At 36.5% G+C, this 19,763-nt stretch overlaps 1 protein-coding gene across 1 annotated transcript in view; it reads right to left on the reverse strand.

Annotated features, from left to right (window-relative positions):
* Window positions 1–19,763, reverse strand: part of LOC150081826 (XK-related protein 6-like) — a 208,021-nt gene that overhangs the window by 13,840 nt on the left and 174,418 nt on the right. Inside the window, exon 4 of the mRNA XM_090380331.1 lies at window positions 11,595–11,823. Coding sequence (XP_090236457.1) covers window positions 11,595–11,823 — 229 coding nt within the window. The remainder of the gene's footprint in view (window positions 1–11,594; window positions 11,824–19,763) is intronic.

Consider the following 19,763-nt stretch of genomic DNA (forward strand, 5'->3'; position numbering starts at 1 on the left):
GCCTCCAGACTGTACACAGTCTCTAGGTGTGGCCTGACCAATGCCTTGTATAGCAGGATAATCATCTCCCTGTCCCCACTAGCAAAATTCCTATATATCATTGACAAGACTTCATGACCTGCCTGGCATCCCATCTGAACTGCTCACGAACTTCATATTTGACTGCTCAATTACCCCCCCCCCCAGATCTTTTTCACTTCCTACTTCCCTGAGTGTAGTACCACACAGTTGGAATGTTCTCTTTGGTTATTGCTACCCATATGCAGTACTTTGCATTTGTCAAAGTTAAATTTCAGTTGCCACTTCTCAGCCCACTTGCCCAACTTATCTAGATCCAGCTTGAGTAGCATACTATTTTTACTGTCATTAACAACCCGCCAACATTTGTATCATCTGCAAACTTGGACATTAAACCCGATATCCCTTCATTAATATCATTGATAAATATACAAAACAACAATGGGCCCAACACCAAACCCTGGGGAAACCCACTAATAACATTTGTCCACGATTACCACTCTGTTGTCTCTTACTCAACCATCCCTTTATCCATTGTAGCAATTTAACCTTAATGCCATACCTCTCCAATTTGTATAGCAGTCTCATGTGCAACAGTATCTAAAGCTTTCCTGAAATCCAAGTATATGATATCAAAATTATTTTTGGTATTTAGTTCCTTTATCACCACATAGTATCCAATCAGATTGGTCAGACAAGACCTGTCTTTAACAAACCCATGCTGTGTCTTAACTATTACTGCATTCTTGTCTAGATGATCCCGCAATGCTTCTTTAACCAGCGATTCCATTATTTTCCGCAAAACACAGGTTAAACTAACAGGTCTGTAGTTACTTAATTATGAGAGAATCCTTGGACTCAGGGGAGGTCCCCATGGACTGGAGATGTGCAAATGTATCCTTAATTCACAAAGGGGGATCGAAGGGTGACACGAGTAATTACACACCAGTTAGTTTAACTTCTGTTCTGGGTAAAATAATGGAGTCACTGATTAAAGATGCATTGCAGGATCATCTAGACAAGACTGCAGCAATAATTCAGACACAGCATGGGTTTGTTATGGGAAAGTCTTGTCTGACAAATTTGATAGGATATTATGATGTGGTAACAAAGGAACTGGATACAAAAAATAATTTTGATATCATATATTTGGATTTCAGGAAAGCTTTTGACACTGTTGCGCATGGAAGACTATTGTACAAATTAGAGCAGAATGGTATTAAGGGTAAGTTGCTACAATGGATAAAAGGATGGTTGAGTGGGAGAAGACAGAGGGTGGTAATTAATGGGTGCTGCTCTTCGTGGACTAATTTTATTAGAGGAGTCCCACAGGGTTCGGTGTTGGGTCCTCTGTTGTTTTTTATATTTATCAATGATATTGATGAGGGTATATCAGGCTTAGTGTCGAAGTTTGCAGATGATACAAAGGTTGGCAGGGTTGCTAATGACAGTAATGGCAGTGTGCTACTGCAACAGGATCTAGATAATTTGGGCAGTACTTGACAAATGAAAGTACTGCATATTGGTAGAAGTAACCCCAGAGAAACGTACAAACTATATGGTACTACACTTAAGGTGGTAGAAAAAGGAAAAAGACCTGGGAATAATTGTGCAGTCAGATATGAAGTTTTCTGAGCAATGCAGACAGGTGGCCAGGGCAGGTCATGGGGTTTTGTCAATGATATATAGGACTTTTGCTAGCAGGGAGGAGGCGATTGTCTCTCTGTATAAGGCAATGGTCAGGCCGCGCCTTGAGTACTGCATACAGGTTTGGAGGCCTCATTTTAGAAAGGTTGTAGATTTGCTTGAGCATTACAGAGAAGGGCAACAAGATTGGTGAGGGGAATGAAGAGATTCTCTTAGCAAGAGAGGCTTAAGTTCTGCAAACTGCAGTGGCTGGAAACTACGCACCTGCGTGGTAATCTGATTGAGGTGTATAAGGCCTTGAATGGGCTGAGCATGCTGAATTCTGATGGGATCCTTCCACTTGTTCAGATTACGAATCTAAGGGGGCATAAATTCAAATTAAATGAAAAGACAGATGTAGAATAGATGTGCGCAAATTTGCCTTTAGTCAGCGGGTGGTTAATTTCTGGAACAAACTTCCATCTGTCGTGGAAGTTGATAGGTTAAATAAATTTAAGGCGGAACTGGACAGGCAGTTGCAGGAAATGGTGTGATTTTTTTTTTTTTTTTTTTTGGCCGTTGCTGCATAAGCTCATACACTTGATTTCTTGCATCACATGCCACTACTACTACTAGTGTCACCTTTTGAGCATTCTTTGTGAATTTGTGATACATTTGCACACCTCCAGTCCATGGGGACATCCCTTGAGTTCAAGGAAGCTCTCATAATTATGGCTAAGGGTTTGCTTAGGTGCTTTGCCGCCTCCTTTAATATAACTGGATAGATCCTGTCTACCCCAGGTGCCTTCCTCATGTTTAACTTCAACAATTTGTCCTCCACTTTGCTTTCAGTTATTACAGAATCACTTAACTCCCTGTGAGCATTTGATAAACTTCTAGCACTCCCCTCATTGAATAACTCCTCGTGTGAATGTAGATGCAAAATACTCATTCAGTTTATCAACTACCTGAGCATGATCATAACAGTCAACCCATCTATGTTAAGTGGTCCAATCTGATTCATCCCTTTCATTCTAGAGTTTACATAAATAAAGAACTCTTTGCTGTTTTTCTTGTATCATTTGCCAAAGATTTCTCGTAATCTGCCTTAGCCTGCCTTATCTCCTTTGTGACTTAATTACAGACTAGTTTATACCTACCATAGGCTTCTGTTTCACCTGATACTTTATATGCATCCCATACATTTTTCTTCTCTGCTAAGAGCCTCATTAGTTCATCTGACATCCATTTAGGCCTAAACCTTGAACAGTATTTCTTAGTTGGAATGAGAAGCCTAGTAGTCTCCAAAATTAAGTCCCTTTAGAATTCAACGTTGGAAACATCATCATTTGATCCCACTGTACAGAATTTAAAAACTGTCTGAGACCTCTGTAGTCACTTTTTTGAAAGGAAAAGCCTTTCATCTTCAAGTAATTCCCACATCAGTACACTGTGGTCACTGTCACCCAGTAGTTCTTTTATCTGCAAATTCTTAATGCATGGATAATCACTGCTGATAATCAGATCAACAGTAATACTCCCTCTGGTTGCCTCTCGAACATGTTGCTGTAGAAAAGTCATCCAAGAAATCCAGAAAAGTCTTGCTAGTGTACAAGTGACCAACCCATAAGTTCGAGTCAATATCTGGAAAGTTAAAATCCCCCATTATAAGACATTCTGATTTACTGGCCCACAATTTCTCTGTACAACTTCTCATTATCCTCATCAAATTCATTAGGAAAATAACACACACACCTATTCTCATTTTTCCTTTCCCAGTGCTTATTTCACACCAAACAGTCTCAACACTGCATTGTCCACCAACACCAACTGGATGTACTTCCTTAGATTTTGTACACATTTTAATTCCCAAATTCCAATTCTGCACTGCTTATATCTGTGTGACACCATATTTCTGACAACAATATCTGCCTTTGATCTCTTGACTAGCACTTCAAGCTCATCAAATTTATTAACTATACTCCTAGCATTGGTGTACATGCAAGTATACATGCATCTGTTCCAACTCTTGGTTACCCTAAAACAGCCCATGTATTTACTTGTTCCACTATGACTCCCAACAGTCCTGGAAAATGTCCATCACCTTGCATTCCAGGCTGCTACTCATTCTAATCGAAGCAGTGCAAGAATCACTTTTGCCTCTGGCTGAGGCCACTGTTAACCTTTTAGTCTATGTATCCCCCAAGCTAGCAGTTTTCCAACCCACCTAACACTGCCTCGATAGCATCAGCAATTCTTGCACCCTTTCTATTGAAGTGCACCCCATCCCTGTAGAAGGTGTCTTCCAGCACACCTAAAAATTATGTAAAAGTTAAAAATTTGTTGATTATTTACAACCCTGACCACACCAATTAATGTTTACAACCTTATCCCTTGTCACATGAAAGCAGTACCTTTTAATTTCTAATCCTTACCATATGTCTGTGGTCTTCAGTAAAAGCAGGAGAGTGGCTGTAACCAAAAGCAAGTGAACGATCAAGAAAATGATGATTTTGCTATCGGGCTATACATTGGGGAAAGAAGCAATCTAACCTACTATTCTAAAGTTTTAGAACTATCTACGACTAGTTATTAGTGTTTAATTACACTGTCCAAACACCCGAAGTTTTCCCACAAGTGATTATGTGATATCACAGTGCATATGTACAGTACTGTATCCATTGCCTGCTATTTTGTGAATAGATAGACTTGAGTTTAGTTTGTAATTGATGTCCATTGAGAATTGAATTGTGATTTATTTTTTCTTAGACTAGCCACGTTGCAGAAATGTAGAGATTTAAGGTTTGAGTGAAAAGAACAAAATTCTAAGTATTTATGATGCCTTATCTAAGTGTAGTCAGAGAAGCTCGGTGGTTAACAGCCTCTTTTGTGTAAACGTTAAAAGAACAGAAAATCACGTGAATTAGAAGTAACCGAGAACGATAATCTAAACAGAAAAAGATGTGGAAAGAATAAACATGTGAAAGCACTTCTGAGATCATCCCATGTCATTCCATTTGGCATCCCATGTCATTCCTAAAATATTCCTTATGGTGAATGGAGACGAAAAAGTATCTGTTCAGTTTGTCAGCAACCTGAGCGTGATCAACAGATAACCGTTGATATCTAGAAGACCAGTGTGATTACATCAGAAGTTGATGCTTCTCTTTGCATTCTCTGCTTCTCATATTCTGCCTTAGCTTGCCCTACATCCTTTGTGATGGACTTTATTGCAGACTATTTTATGTCATCTCTATGCTTCTGCCTCACCTGATAATTTATATTTATCCCATGCATTTTTCATCAGTGTCAGTTCATTTGACATACATTTAGGTCTAAGCCTTGAACTGTATCTTTTAGTTGGTATAAAAAGCCTATTTGCTCCTTCAATTACATCCAACTTGGTCTCTCTCTCTCTCTCTCTCTCTCTCTCTCTCTCTCTCTCTCTCTCTCTCTCTCTCTCTCTCTCTCTCTCTCTCTCTCTCTCTCTCTCTCTCTCTCTCTCTCTCTCTCTCACACACACACACACACACTTAAGAAAGCAGACACCTTTAGTCTTCACAGCAGTTGCATCTTATTTATTCATATTTATCCTAGCATCAGTGTACACAAAAGTAATACATACATGCGTTTTTAATCTTAGTAACCCACACTACAGCCCATGTATCTGTGTGTTCCATGAAGACTCTGCCCCAGCAGGCACCTTGAAATCCGTGACACCTTGCTTTCTAGGTTGCTAGATGTCCCAAGAAGAAATGAAAGAATCACTTGTACCTCTGCTCAACACTGCTGTTAGTCTGTGTATCCTCATAGTGCTAGCAGTTAATCTCATCTAATACTGCCTTGTCAGCACCAAAAACTATTTTGCTTAAATATAAAGGGTGCAAATACATTGCACCCCTTCTATTTAAGGATATCTCATCACTTTAAAAATGGTCTCTCTTATTAAGAAGCACAAACTACACAGAAAAATTCCATCTCATAAGCCTTGCACTCTCTCTCTCTATGGGAAAAGCTAAAGACATTTCGAATTTTATCCAAACTACTTTTTTCCCTTCAAGATTGCCCTGTATTTGTACAGTAAATCCTTAGACCTACTCTTAATATCATTAGCACAAATATATGGATTGGCTCAAAATATGACCAAAATATATACCTTAGTAGATGCTATGGTGCTGTACTCTTACAATCTTGAAATATGCACAGGGAACAACCCAAAAGTCTGTACCAAATAGGCAATAGACAGCTGATGTCAAAAGACTGGCAGAACCTATCCATGGGACTGGATGGAACATTACAGCGGATAATTGGTTTATGTATGTTAGTTTGGTTTTAGAACTCAGAAAAAAGGAAACTATGTTGGAATGATAAAAAAAGAACAAATCGCAACTCCCAGTTGAATTTGTTTCAGCCAAGAACTGACCTGAAAAATCTAGCTAGTTTGGCTTCGGGGAAGAAGCAACAATTGTCTTATGTACCAAAGAATGTCATCTTGATTTCCTCCTTGCATTTTGATGATGCCATTCACCATGAAACAGGTGATCATATGAAAGCAGAAATTGTAACATTTTATAATGCAACCAAGTATGGTTTTGTAGTTTGTAGGTTTTCTTTTTTTTTTTTTTTTTCAGTTAGTGCATCGGCTTCTGTGGCTGCTACCAAGGTTTGCACCTAGCAAGGTTTTTGCAGTACGCTGATCCAAGCCCGAGGCGGGATTCGAACCCGCAACCTTTAGGTTTCCAGGCAAGCACCTTACCCACCCGGCTAGCCTGGTCAGCTACCAAGTACGGAGTAGATACTGTGGATCAGATAAATGCAACTTACAATGTAGCGCGAGCTTGTCATCGTTGGCCGATGGTGATATTCTATGCCAGCGTTTCCCGAATTTTTTTGTCACAGAACACTTTTCATCTCAACATATTCACAGAACACTTATGAAACATAAGTTTCGTAAGTGTTCTTACGAAAAGAACTGTTTGCTAATATTTTATTAAATATGGCGCACTGTACATCAGGAGCATCTTTATTTCCAATGCATGTAAAGCCGAAATTCAAAAACTGTCATTATACTTTTGTTTTATTAGTTGGTTCCTGATTTTTTCACATCGGCTTTTTGGGGAACAAAAGGCTGCAATTGTTCGTCCTCACTTTGAAGTGCGACTATATTGTATTCATTTTCATCGACCACAGTTGCACTACTGGAAGTACTTTGCTTCTTGCTTTAAAGTTCCTTTTTTCCAAGTACAAATCCATGGTCACATATTTTAATAATCATACACTGGTGTGCAAAATTTAAGGACCAGTCAGGTTTTCACCTGTAGCTTCTCATAGGAGTGACCTGGATATGGTCAAAGCATACGAAAGGAACCTTGCGAGTTACAGGAATAATAAAGAAAACAAAACGGCACAGAGGGACTTTATTCAAAAATGGCAACATAACACTGGCTGCCAAGATACAGATGCATCACTGCCGAAGATGGAACGAAGGGAAGAGGTGGTTATCAGTAGGAGATATGGCTACCTCCAATGTTGATGCAGACTTTTCACCACCTGTCCATACTTAGAACAATGTTGTTGATAAGTTCTTGCGGTAACATCGTCCATTCCTCCATCAGCACCATCTTCAGCTGGTGAACATTTTCTGGTGGGTGTGGATGTGCCGCTAGGTGTCTCCCCAGAGCATCCCATATGTATTTGATGGGATTTAGATCAGAAGAAACGGGCAGGCCAATCCATATGAACAATGTCCTCTCTTTCCAAAAGCATATCAACAGCTGCAGTGTGATGGGGTGTGGCATTATCATCCATAAACATGAACTCGGGGCCAATGGCACCTCGAAACAGACACACAGGGAAGGATTACCTCAGTACAGTAGCATGCACTGGTTACAGTACAGCCTCCCAGTATCTGGAGTTGTGTATGCCCATCCAAGATAACGTCTCCCCAGACAAGAACACGTCGACCGCCATATCATCTCTTTCAGTGATGTTTGCAGGGTAATACCGTGTGCTGACCTCTCGCCAGATTAGCTGACGTCCAGAATTGCTGCTGAGACTGAATCTACTCTCATCATTAAAGAGTACCTTAAGTAAAGATTTTGTGGTTGTAACCTTTAGTTGGTCCTTAAGTTTTGCACACCAGTGTATTTTGAAATACTGATAATTATCAAAAAAATTTATACAAGGAAGTGAATTTAGTTATGATATCGGTTTGCTCCCCCCCCTCCCTCAACCCCTCCAGGCTAAATCGCATACGAATGGCATATTACATCACTATATCACTACTTTTTCTTACCTCTACACATACTTCTCTATGCGAAACCCTCCAAAATAAAGTGTTCCGCGGCCTATTTGATTATAAGTCTATGCCAGTATATTAATCGGGGGGGGGGGGGGATGTTAAAATTATAATGATACAAAAGTGGTGTACCCTACAGATTTGCAAAGTTTATTTTATTTTTTTAATTATTAATTACGATATTTTATGAAACACTAGTGGTTCCGCAAAACAGTTTTCTGTTCTACCTTATGGTAAACATTAGTGGAATTAATGCACATGTGATTTACATGGGAAATGAAAAATAAGTTAACAGCTGCAGACTCTTCCTCAAGCAACTTCATGTGAAGTTAGTGGCTGAGGAACTTCACTGGAGGAGCCAGGTTCCTCGAGGTTCCACCAGGTTCCCTTCACCGAAGGTTACAGAGTACTGAGCCTTCTCAAGCGGTGCATTAATTGTTGGCAAGCAACAAAGAGAACCAGACCAACAAGATATTCTTGAGTAAATTGTTAAGCAATACCTCTGGTTAGAGTACACAGAAATGATTTGTGCATCATGCTCTAAAAAAACAGTTCCATGAAGAAGAAAAAACTAATTTTTTATATAAAAATATTTTTTGTAATATAATAAGAAGTTTATCTCAATATAGTACGTAGAACTTCTGTATGATACTCTCCAGAAATTAAAATGAAAAAAAATCGAAAACCTTACATTAGAGTAAGATTTTCAATTTTTTCCGTTTTAATTTTGTGGAGAGTATCATACAGAAGTGTTCTACATACTATATTGAGGTAAACTTCTCTTATTATTTTAGAAAAAATATTTTTATATAAAAAATTATTTTTTTTCTTCTTGTTCATGAAACATTTAGGTTCCCAACCGGTAGTTCACGAACCCCTGGGAGTTTGTGAAAGTGTTCCAGGGGTTTGCAATAAAAATTCTGTAATGGCACTTGCTTAGATTTACATAAATATATTATTGTAAACTACAAAATATAACTAATAATAAACAATAAAGTAAAATAAAATTAAATAAAAAGTAAAAATTGCCAAAGAAAGAAACCACATCTCCCATAATTCCTTATAATTGTTTACTATCTTACAGTATATCATGTTGAATAAATGTTTTCCACAGTAAATTATTTTTTACTTCTCAAGGATCATTGTTATGTATAGGTACTTTTTTTTTTTTCTTTTTTTTTTAGAACCTATAGTATTTAGTATCGTGAATGGGTTGAAAAGTTGAAAGAAAATACTTTTCACATTAAACTTGAATTTCTGTAGATTGTAATTTTCAGGAAATATGTATGAAGAAAGGTGGTTCCAGAAAACAGAAGTTAAATGAATAAATGAAGAAGAAAAGTTGGTTCTGTGAGTTTGAACTGGACAGCAAATGACGTTGACTGGTTGTGGCATGTTTTGAGAGAGAGAGAGAGAGAGAGAGAGAGAGAGAGAGAGAGAGAGAGAGAGAGAGAGAGAGCAGTAATTATAGAAGCCAATTCAGAACAGTGCCCATGCAAGTATCTATAGAAAAGGCATACAACAGAAAGTCTATGAGACACAGAGTGAAGACTCTGTTAGAGATGAGTCATTAATTAACCTAACTGCCCTCTTTTGAATGGAATCTAGAAGACTGAGAAAAGTTTTGGGGGCACTGCTCAAGATGTGGGAACAATATTCCATGGTAGGGGGAGATTTGCGATTTCTACAGAGTCAACAACTGTTTGGAAGAAAAGTAATGCCGAGAGCAAAAGAGAAAACCCAGTTTATTAGACGTAGAGGAAGCAATATTTGTAATGTGCTTTATGACAAGAGAGATTAGAAGTCAAGTAATCCCCAAGATCTTGCTTAGAAATCTGAGCGTCATCAAAGATAAGCACAGCAGCAGAAGAATCCTTTTCCGAGATATAAGACAGGACTGAGTTTTAGAAGGATTGAAATTAATTTATCTTTGTCCCACTGGAGAATTACATGGAGATCAACATTTAAAGATTTGGCAGTGGCTACTTGAGAAGTTGAAGTGTTTGAGCAGGGCAAGGTTTGTCAAACTGGAAAGTGGACTGCAATGTGCTATCATCAGCAAAACTATGGATATGATTTCCGGTCAATGGAAGGACATTAATATACAAGAGGAAAAGAGTGGGGGAAAGAACTGAACCTTGGGGAACACCAGCATTAGTGGATAACTTAAGACAGAGAGCCATCTACCATCACCTGCAGTGAGCGGTTAGAGAGAAATCTGGATACCCCGTTACAAAGAACAGCTGGCAAATCATATGATGGAAGCTGATTTAGAAGACCTATATGCCAAATACAATTAAAAGCCTTTGAAATGTCAGTTTCACCAAACGTTTCCACTGAATTTGTCTATAGAGGGTTAACATAAGCCAAAATATCATCAGTGGAACAACACTGATGGAATCCATACTGGCAATCAGGAGGCATTTAATGGAATGTGCTGGGAATGGATTGAGGTGATTTACCAAGATTATCAATACATGAGTTGGAAGGAAAATAGGAAGCTAGCAGATCAGCTTTATCTTTGGCTGATGTGGCAACAGAACCATCTGGTTTTGTCAAAGGTGGAAAAAGAGATGGGCAAAATTTGTTGCCAACAGCTTTGGCAAGAGACCAGAATGTTCAGCTACCATTTAGACTAAAAGCAAGTTTTCTATTCTTATCTTGTTCGAAATATAGTTTGGACTGATTAATAACTGCTTTGCAAAGTATAAATAATATTTAATAATCATTTTTATTATTATGCAATATCGCTTATAAAAACGTATTACTGGAATTATTTTATAATAAAAATTCAGAAATGTTATACAATTTCAGAATATAGCTTTGGTGGTTCACATTAAAAATATTATGTTAAAAGCGGTTTGCGATAAAAAATATTACATTGAAAGGGGTTCACGAGTCAATAAAGGTTGTGAACCGCTGCATTAGAGTAACAAATAATTAAAAATCAATTTAACACAATTAAAAATAAGAAAAACAATTAAAAGAATTTAACGAAAAAATTGCGAAAACGATTTTCCTTCCTTTCTTAATGTATAAACATTTGAAACTCTTGTATATGTTATTTATGAATAAACAAGTGATTTTTAAACAGTCTTTAATTTTGGATGCGAGAGATGCTATCTTTAAATTTGCGTTTTTCAGCATGTACATATATTTATCAAGAATAGGCTTAACTTAATTCTGAATTTTTTTTTTTCCCCATTTGCAGAGATTTCTGGAATTTTCAGTTGTGTGCATTGAGTAGATTAACAGTACACAAAATCATTGAAATCATGAAGAGAAGACCCCATATGCCTGGCTCTGGCTTAAACGCCTTTCAAAACTGAACAGCGGTGTAAAAAATAACAGACACATGTAGTTCCTGTGTTAATCACCCTTTGACTTCACATTCTAATATCTTTCCAGTTTCTTTAGCACTATTATACTGAGTATAATTAAAACAAGTGTAGCAACCTTAAACTGGAAAGATGTTATTTCATTTCCAAAATGGTTTATCATACATGCATCTTGAAATTACAAATATGATTATGAAAAGATCATATTACATAAATGAGCATGTAGCAATTTTTTTGCCAATCTATTACATGCAATGAATTATCTTTTTAATTAACAATTCAACTTCAATTATTAAAAATCAAACAGAACTTACCATTAGTACTAATCCAAGGAAGAAACTTAAAAACTGTGAAATCACTGCTAATAGTCGATACCATTTTGTACTTGTATATAAGAACCAGATAATAATTAGTGCTGTATTTTCCAGGAACATCAAAGAATAGAAAATAAGATATCTGCGACGAGTTGGAGAATCTTTAGGATTTAAGTACGTAAAAATAAAGACCACTCCTAGGACAGCATTATAAGTAAATTCTTCACAACTAAACATGGAAAAATAAACAAATATGCATTGTTATTATTATTATTATTATAGTGAATAAAAATTGTAACACTGCACTGAAATAATAAATTTACTACTTATCTACTAAAAACTAATTTACTGAAAATTCTTTCTGCAATTTAAGCATTTGCATTAAAATAACCACTCCAACATTTTACCCATTGTATTCACAAAAGTGTTTTTATCCCTGCTGTGCAACTGTTGATGGTAAAAATTTTATTTGTGTATTGTTGAAGTCCAAAATATTTGTACATCAGAAAATAGGTAAAACATCTTTATAAGAATATAGTTAAATAACTTCCATGCAGCTTTCATTCTTTTTATATTTTCTAAACAGAAGAAGATATTGCAAATGTGACTTTATTACTAATATAATGAAATTCCATTTCAAGAGTATTTTTTGTTTTGCAAAACTGTGTGAGCACGCACACGTGTACAGGCTGGTAACTGCCATTGCTCACATCACAATTCTGAGTAACTTTCTAAAATTCTTTTCATGAACTTTCGTGGCGTGATAGTTTACCTTGCCAAAATCTAATGGGCTGGATGTTAAATTACAATTTTAAACTTAGGAAAATAGTATATTTTTGCTTGTATTATTGTAGGAAGCAGATACATATGATATCAATTTTTATATTTATGTTTAATGCATTAAATTAAGCTAAAAATGAGAAATAAATGGATATATAGATATTAAAATTAAATTAAACTGAAAAATAATAGAAATAAATTGAAATGATAGATATTAAAATTAATCATGTTATCTGTAGGGCGTGGACTGGCAATGCTTTTGCTTTTCTAAGGCTTGTTTGTTTGTTTGTTTGTTTGTTATTTGGTTTTTAGGAGAATTAGCAACTAAGCCCATATTGCTCCGGGATATGTGTAGTCATTCCCTGACCTTTCCGCACCCTCCGTATTTGGTGGTGACTGGCTCGATTTTCTAAGGCATGACGGCACATATTAATGTAGATATGTGCCCTTGGGGCACAGCAACTAACTAACATTAATTCTAATAGTATCATAGAAAAAAATCTTCTCCACAGAACATAAACACTCCAATTAGAGCTGTGTTATCATTTCAATTTATTTCTATTATTTCTCATTTTTAGCTTAATTTAATGCATTAAACATAAATATAATAATTGATATCATATTGTATCTGTTTCCTACAATAATACAAGCAAAAATATACTATTTCCCCAAGCTTTAAATTATAATTTAACACTCTCAGGAATGCAGAGCATTAGATTTTGCCTACGGCAAGGTAAACTATCACGCCACGGATAAAACCTGCATAATAAATAACACTACACACAAAACCTAAAGAAGGCAGGAAAATTGAACATTTTCAGACTCACAGGATATTGAGGTGAGATACAATGATATTTTAATCTGATATACCTGTAGGGCTTTGAATCTCCTATCAGAGTTTGCTGTCATATACGTAAACCACCCTGTTTATTTAAAATTAAGTACATATATTAAAAAAAAAAAAAAAAAATTATTCTCATTATTCACCAAGTAATTACCTAAAGTTAACCTAGCAAAACTGGTATAGAGATTACAGAAACGTCTATGTATAATACATTCCTCTAGTATGGCTATATGTCTGCTCAAAGCCCCTGAGGAAGTAGCAGATGTACGGCCATGAGGGAGAATGTTTAACTTTCACTAATTTATTCCAGAATTCCAGTTTCTCCAGAATTCTGTAATTCTCCAATTTTCTCTAAAAGTCTCCAATCTTCTTTAAATTAACATTAATTTTGTTGTTTTTATATGTATCTATGTTATATATTTATATATAAGGCTATCCATACTAGGGCTAGATTTATATATAACTAGCAACTTGGTTGGGGTCACTACAAACCTGATGCTCCCATATAGTACCATAATTTAAAAAGAAATAATGTATAAATAAGTTAAGTACATATATAACCCATGCATGTATAATATCTAATTGTCACTGTACAATAGCATTAACATAGAAGTTAATACCCTTATTTATGCTATTTAAAAATTTAATATTTAAAGCTAATTGTCATTATACATAATTCCAATATATATATATACAGGGTGTCTCAAAAATATTGGTACAAACGTTTAGGGGAGATAGGCAACATCTAAAGGAATGTTAATTGCATAGGAGCCCATAACCGGAAACGTCATGGGAAAGTAGTAGCAGAGGCACAAGAAGCAGAAATGACACAAGACAGTAATTAGTGGCAAACATTTATTTGACATAATATTAACAATGGAGTACGAGATGGATGCATTTCACGATGTTACAACAAATGCTCGAAGGTTGAACCACGAGATACAATGCATGCATGACACTCATGCAGCATGGACTGGTAGACACGGACGAACACACCTGGAGTTTCTCTGACAGTAGCAGCAGTGCAGACGAGTCTCGCCACGAGATCGATTTCCGTCTCCACAGGCGATTCATACACGATAGATTTGAGGTTCCCCCCCCCACAGAAAGAAATCAAGGCTCCATAAATCAGTTGAGCGTGGGGGGAATGGGTCCACCACAGCCAATCCCTCGACGCCCAAAACGTTCAAATGGTCATAAACACACCTTCCATAATGGGCAGGTGCCCCATCATGTTGAAACCAAATGTTGCGTCTCATATTTGCTGGGACATCGTCAAGTAACCCTGGTAGAACTTGTGCAATCCAATATTTAGCGGAGTTTGTGCGGGATGGTAACAGGTATGGGCCGACTAAGCAGTCACCGACCATACTTGCCCACACATTTATTGCGAAGCGATGTTGTGGCGCATCGGGGTGCACACCGTGTGGGTTGTCATGAGCCCACACATAAGCATTGTGCTGATTGAATAAGCCTCATCCATGAACAAAACATACCCTGGAAAATTCACTTTCTTGGAGAAACCACTGCGCAAAAGCCACATGTGCAGGATGATCTTGGGGGAGCAGTAACTGAACCCTTTGGAGATGAAAGGGGTGTAAGGAATCGTCGTGCCAGACACTCTGTACACTGCAACGAGACACTCCTAAGGTAGAGGCAACGGCACATGTGTGGTATTAGGATTATTCTGGCCGGCATTCAACACACTTTTTTTCATGGTGGGAGTTCGCGTCGAACGTGGTCTGTCCGCACTACTCCTGTTATCTTTAAATGCCCCATAATCGCACAAATTTTGATGCACACATGCAAACAAACGGTGGTTGGGTACATGTCTGTTTGGGAAGCGTTCTCCATAAATTCGTTGAGTGGTTCATCCATTGCTCTCTGCTAATCCATACACTAGATGCATGTCTGCCAGCTCACAGTTCGTATATCGATGCATGCTCTTCGTGCGGCGACGTTTCCGGTTATGGGTTCCTATGCGATTCCCATTCCTTTAGATTTTACCTACCTCCCCTAAACATCTGTACCAATACTTTTGAGACACCCTGTATATATATATATATATATATATATATGATCAAATTAATCCAAAAATTAAATGATGGGATAGAAATTAATAAAATATATTTAAAATAAATAAAAAAATAGTAGGAAACTTAACATCGGTGGCAGGAGAAAAGCACAATCCACTACACTGCTTATAATAAGCTAAATTAAAATAGGATATTTGCCAGTAATAGGGCAAACCAGTAGAGCGAAAAAGAACTTAACCAAATAAAATAACATAACAATAACAGAAAAATATATATGGGGGGGAATAAAGAAGAAGAGGGCAGTATTGAAGCAACGTTCCTAAAATAATTTAGAAAATTCAGCCAATTGAAAGAAATTTAGCGGTGCCCCCTCAATGCTCCCGTTTCCGAATTATGTGAAATCTCACTAAGGTGGAAGGAAACGTAGACTAACAACATTACATGATCAAATAAATTGAAAATAATAATTAATAAAATAAAATAGAATAGACTGACCATTATATGCCCCATCTCGACAGAGGACCATGAGGCCAATAATAATATTCCAATAATAGTGGAATGATACTAAAGATCGAACCGCCGATGTAATAGATTTGCATAGTGGTGGTCCTTATGCAGCGAAAAATAATAAAACAGAAAGCCTAGTACTCGCATGGCCAAACCACACCACTGATAAAACAATAGTTGAACTGAAAACATGTAGAATCAAATTAGGCTATAGATCAACCACTATGCAATTCTATTGCATTAGAAATAGATTTGGAAGAGAGAGAGAGAGAGAGAGAGAGAGAGAGAGAGAGAGAGATATCATTAACCACTGCCCTCTTTAGACAAGTGAAAGCTTGAGATTTTGGAGGAACAGCACAGATGTAGAAACATTTCATGGCAGGGCAGATCTCAGACTTGTAGCTGCTTAGAAGAAAAGTAACACTGAGAATGAAAACCGATGCAGAGGAAGCAATACAGTAAACTCTTGATTTAATGTAATTAATGGACAGCATCTACCAAACCAGGCTTTCTGTCTGTATGGAACTGGTGATGTAACAGCTTTGGTCTGATGGTATTTACAATCATTTAAAATATTTTCACAATAATGCAAATTTAAGTTGCAGCTTTATAAAAAGATGGCTGGCCTTGCTATCTTTTATCAGTACAAGAGAAATAATCAGAGAAAAAACTGAAATACTGAATGAGCATTTTTGCCATTGAAGCTTCAATGGCAAAAATCCTAAAAATGGCATCCTTTTTAGCCATTGAAGTGACTTGTTGAATACTATACCTAATTTGTTTGCAGTTCCTTCTATTAAAAAGAGAATTCATATATAATGGGAAAGGCATAGAATGAAAACCCTTGCATTTTACTCCCGTGTGAACTTGGCTTACGATGATTCAATTCATTCAGTATTACTCGCAACAAGTAGTGCTCTGTGGAGACTTCCCATTGCAATACTGTTCTACAGTTTCCATAAGGTGCAGTAGTTTGAAACGTCGCATCTCCATTTTTTTGTTTTTCATAACAGTGGAATAACATTTTAGCAAGTTCAGTAGCTATATGCCAGCTACTCAACATGCTGAAGGGAGCTGTATTAAAGGGTATTAAATCATAGTAATGAATTCATTTTGGTGGAGTCATAGATTTAGGCTTATCCAAAACTGAATAAAGACTCTGTAGAAATGTAATAGAGAACTTTTAATCAGAACCTCAGAACTTGGCAGGGACTGCTCTTAGAATGCTTAGCATTCTTCAGGCAAACAGTGAGAAGATAAGTTGTGCTGAAAATGTAAGTTTATTATGGAGTAATAAGGCCAATAGATGAAAGTTGTTGGCAAGTGGGATTTGGCTGGTTTTCGAATATAATTCTGAATCTGAGTATGATTTAAGTTGTTTACAGAAGCAAATGGCTATAAATTTTCGTTCCACCATGTGATAAGTATTCCTTAGAGCCCATGCTTCCACTTTGGCTGCTGTTATTAACAGTTATTTTTTTATTAGTATTCACAATTGATAAATGACAAAATGACAGGATCATCAGTAGCCATTAGCATGGGCATATAATGCAAGAAAGCAAGCTTATACAGCATCAGACAAAAAAAAAAAAAAAAAAAAAAATCCCATTTCATCTATCCATTCGCTCTAAAAGTTTTAGTTCAGACTTGAATTTATTTAAGCTGTCAACTTCCACAATACAGATGGAAGTTTGATCCAGCTATCAACCACCCACTGGCTAAAGGTGAATTTCTGCACATCTATTCTATAATTGTCTTTCCTCAATTTGAATTTATGCCCCCTCAGGTACAGAATCTGAGCAAGAGGAAGAATCCCATCATCATTGAGTTTGCTCAAACCAATAAGGTCTTATGGACCTCAATCAGATCACCTTGCAAGTGTCTACAGACACTGCAATTTGCAGAAGTTAAGCCTATATTCATAACAACAACCTTTTGTTCCACTCACTAATCTCGTTGCCCTTCTCTATAATCTCTCTAGTAGCTCAACATCTTTCCTAAAATGAGGTCTCCAGACCTGTATGCAGTACTCAAGGTGTGGCCTGACCATTGTTTTATACAAGGGGATAATCACCTCCTTATCCCTACTAACAAAATTCCTATATAACTAACACGATCCCAAGCTTCTCTTGAAGCATGTCTGCACTGCTCGGAAAACTTCATACCTGACTGCACAATTACCCCCCAAGTCTTTTCCATTCTCTACTACCCTGAGTGTAATACCACACAGTTTGTATGCTACTCTGGGGTTACTGCTACCCATATGCAGCACTTTGCATTTATCAATGTTAAACTTCAACCATCTTTTTAAAGTCACCATGCAGAGGTGAAACATAATCAGGTCTCCCACCATGAAGGGGACCTGGATGGCTACTTTTGTGTGGTTGTTAAAAAGTAAGGAGTCCCTTTCATGAATTGCATGTAGTGGGCTTTGGGGGCTGAGAATTTGTTTTGCTACTGATTAACAGGCAGTTCAAACAGCTTGAAAATAATCTAAATTTTTTTTAAAAAACACTAACCATAAAATATAAATATGGCAAAATAATTAATGCTGTTGATAGGTTTTATGGATAAGGCAAGGTGCTATTTTGCTCCTATGAACCTTGTTACCCTTCTAGCAAAAACAAACAAAAAAAAAAAACAAATTAAAGGACGAAAGCAGTACTCCCCCTTTGAGGGAAATTGAATGCATAACACTTCACCCAAGAGAGAGAGAGAGAGAGAGAGAGAGAGAGAGAGAGAGAGAGAGAGAGAGAGAGAGAGAGAGAGACACACACACACACACACACACACTAAACTTTCTTTATTTTTCTTTCAGTATTGAGGGAGAGGGTCATAACAGCAAAATAGCACTTGCTTTGCCCATAACCCTACCAATAGCATTAATTATTTTGCTATATTTATTTTGTGGTTTAAGTGTTTTTTCATTTTTTTTTTTTTTTTAATTTATTTAAGTCAAATGAGTTAACCTTGTTTTCATTTCCCATGATAAATCTAAAAAAACTGTACAGCTCTAAAGGCAAATTCAGTAAAGTGATCAACATCACAAATTATATGGAATATCAACTGCAGAATAATAAATCACTTGAATAGTTGGAACTTTCACTGAAGAATAATATATCTCCCTCAACATTAGCCAGGTCAGGTGAAATTGATATTAGTACAATTATCACATTAAAATATGCATGTTTTGTCAGTTAACAGAAATTTAGGTTGTAGATCCAAACTTGAGATGAAAAAGTTGCTGTAAAAGGCAAGGAACGGAACAAAGGGAATTTTATCAAAACAGTTGGCCTTCTTTCTACCAAAATAATCTTAACAACTTGAGGGTTAACACACTTATTCTATGTTTTTTCCAAGCAGGTTTAGATCCAATAACTAGCACTATAACTTTTAGTACTAAATGATTTATTATGCTAACATAAATTTTAGCAATGACCAGTTCATCTACTTTCCATTCAGTTAAATTGACAACAATTTTATATAATTAAATCAGCTAAAATTTTGGTTTAATTTGTTAACATCTGAGGTCCCCATATATTACCAAAACAAGTAATTGAAATGATTTTTAAATTATTTCTCTCATAAACTATCTTTATTAGTGGAGAGACTTAGTTCCTATTACCTCTATGCATATGGTTATCACCAAACTGTTGATACTGAAGTGATCAATTTATTTTGGCTGTTCAGTAAAACTTACATTTGAAATTTCAGGATTTCTTGCTTTTAAACAGCAAAAGATATCCCAAACAATTTCTCTTACTTGCAAATGTAAAATTTGGCATTTGAATATCAGCCATGTTGAACACACTATTGACAACATCTGTCACAGCAGCCATTCTCATTCCTTATCCATAATTAACAATAGATAATGTAATAAAATCTGGTCAGCCAGAGGTTTATATATAAAATTTTTGCAATATTTTCAACAATGGCAAACAAATAGGAATTAGATGAAAATCCGTAAGGAGCCCCAAGGTGAAGCCAGATTATGAGAAGTTT

The sequence above is a fragment of the Mastigoproctus giganteus genome, chromosome 8 (genome assembly GCF_048544385.1).
Source record: "Mastigoproctus giganteus isolate SK-2022 chromosome 8, ASM4854438v1, whole genome shotgun sequence".
NCBI lineage: Eukaryota > Metazoa > Arthropoda > Arachnida > Uropygi > Thelyphonidae > Mastigoproctus > Mastigoproctus giganteus.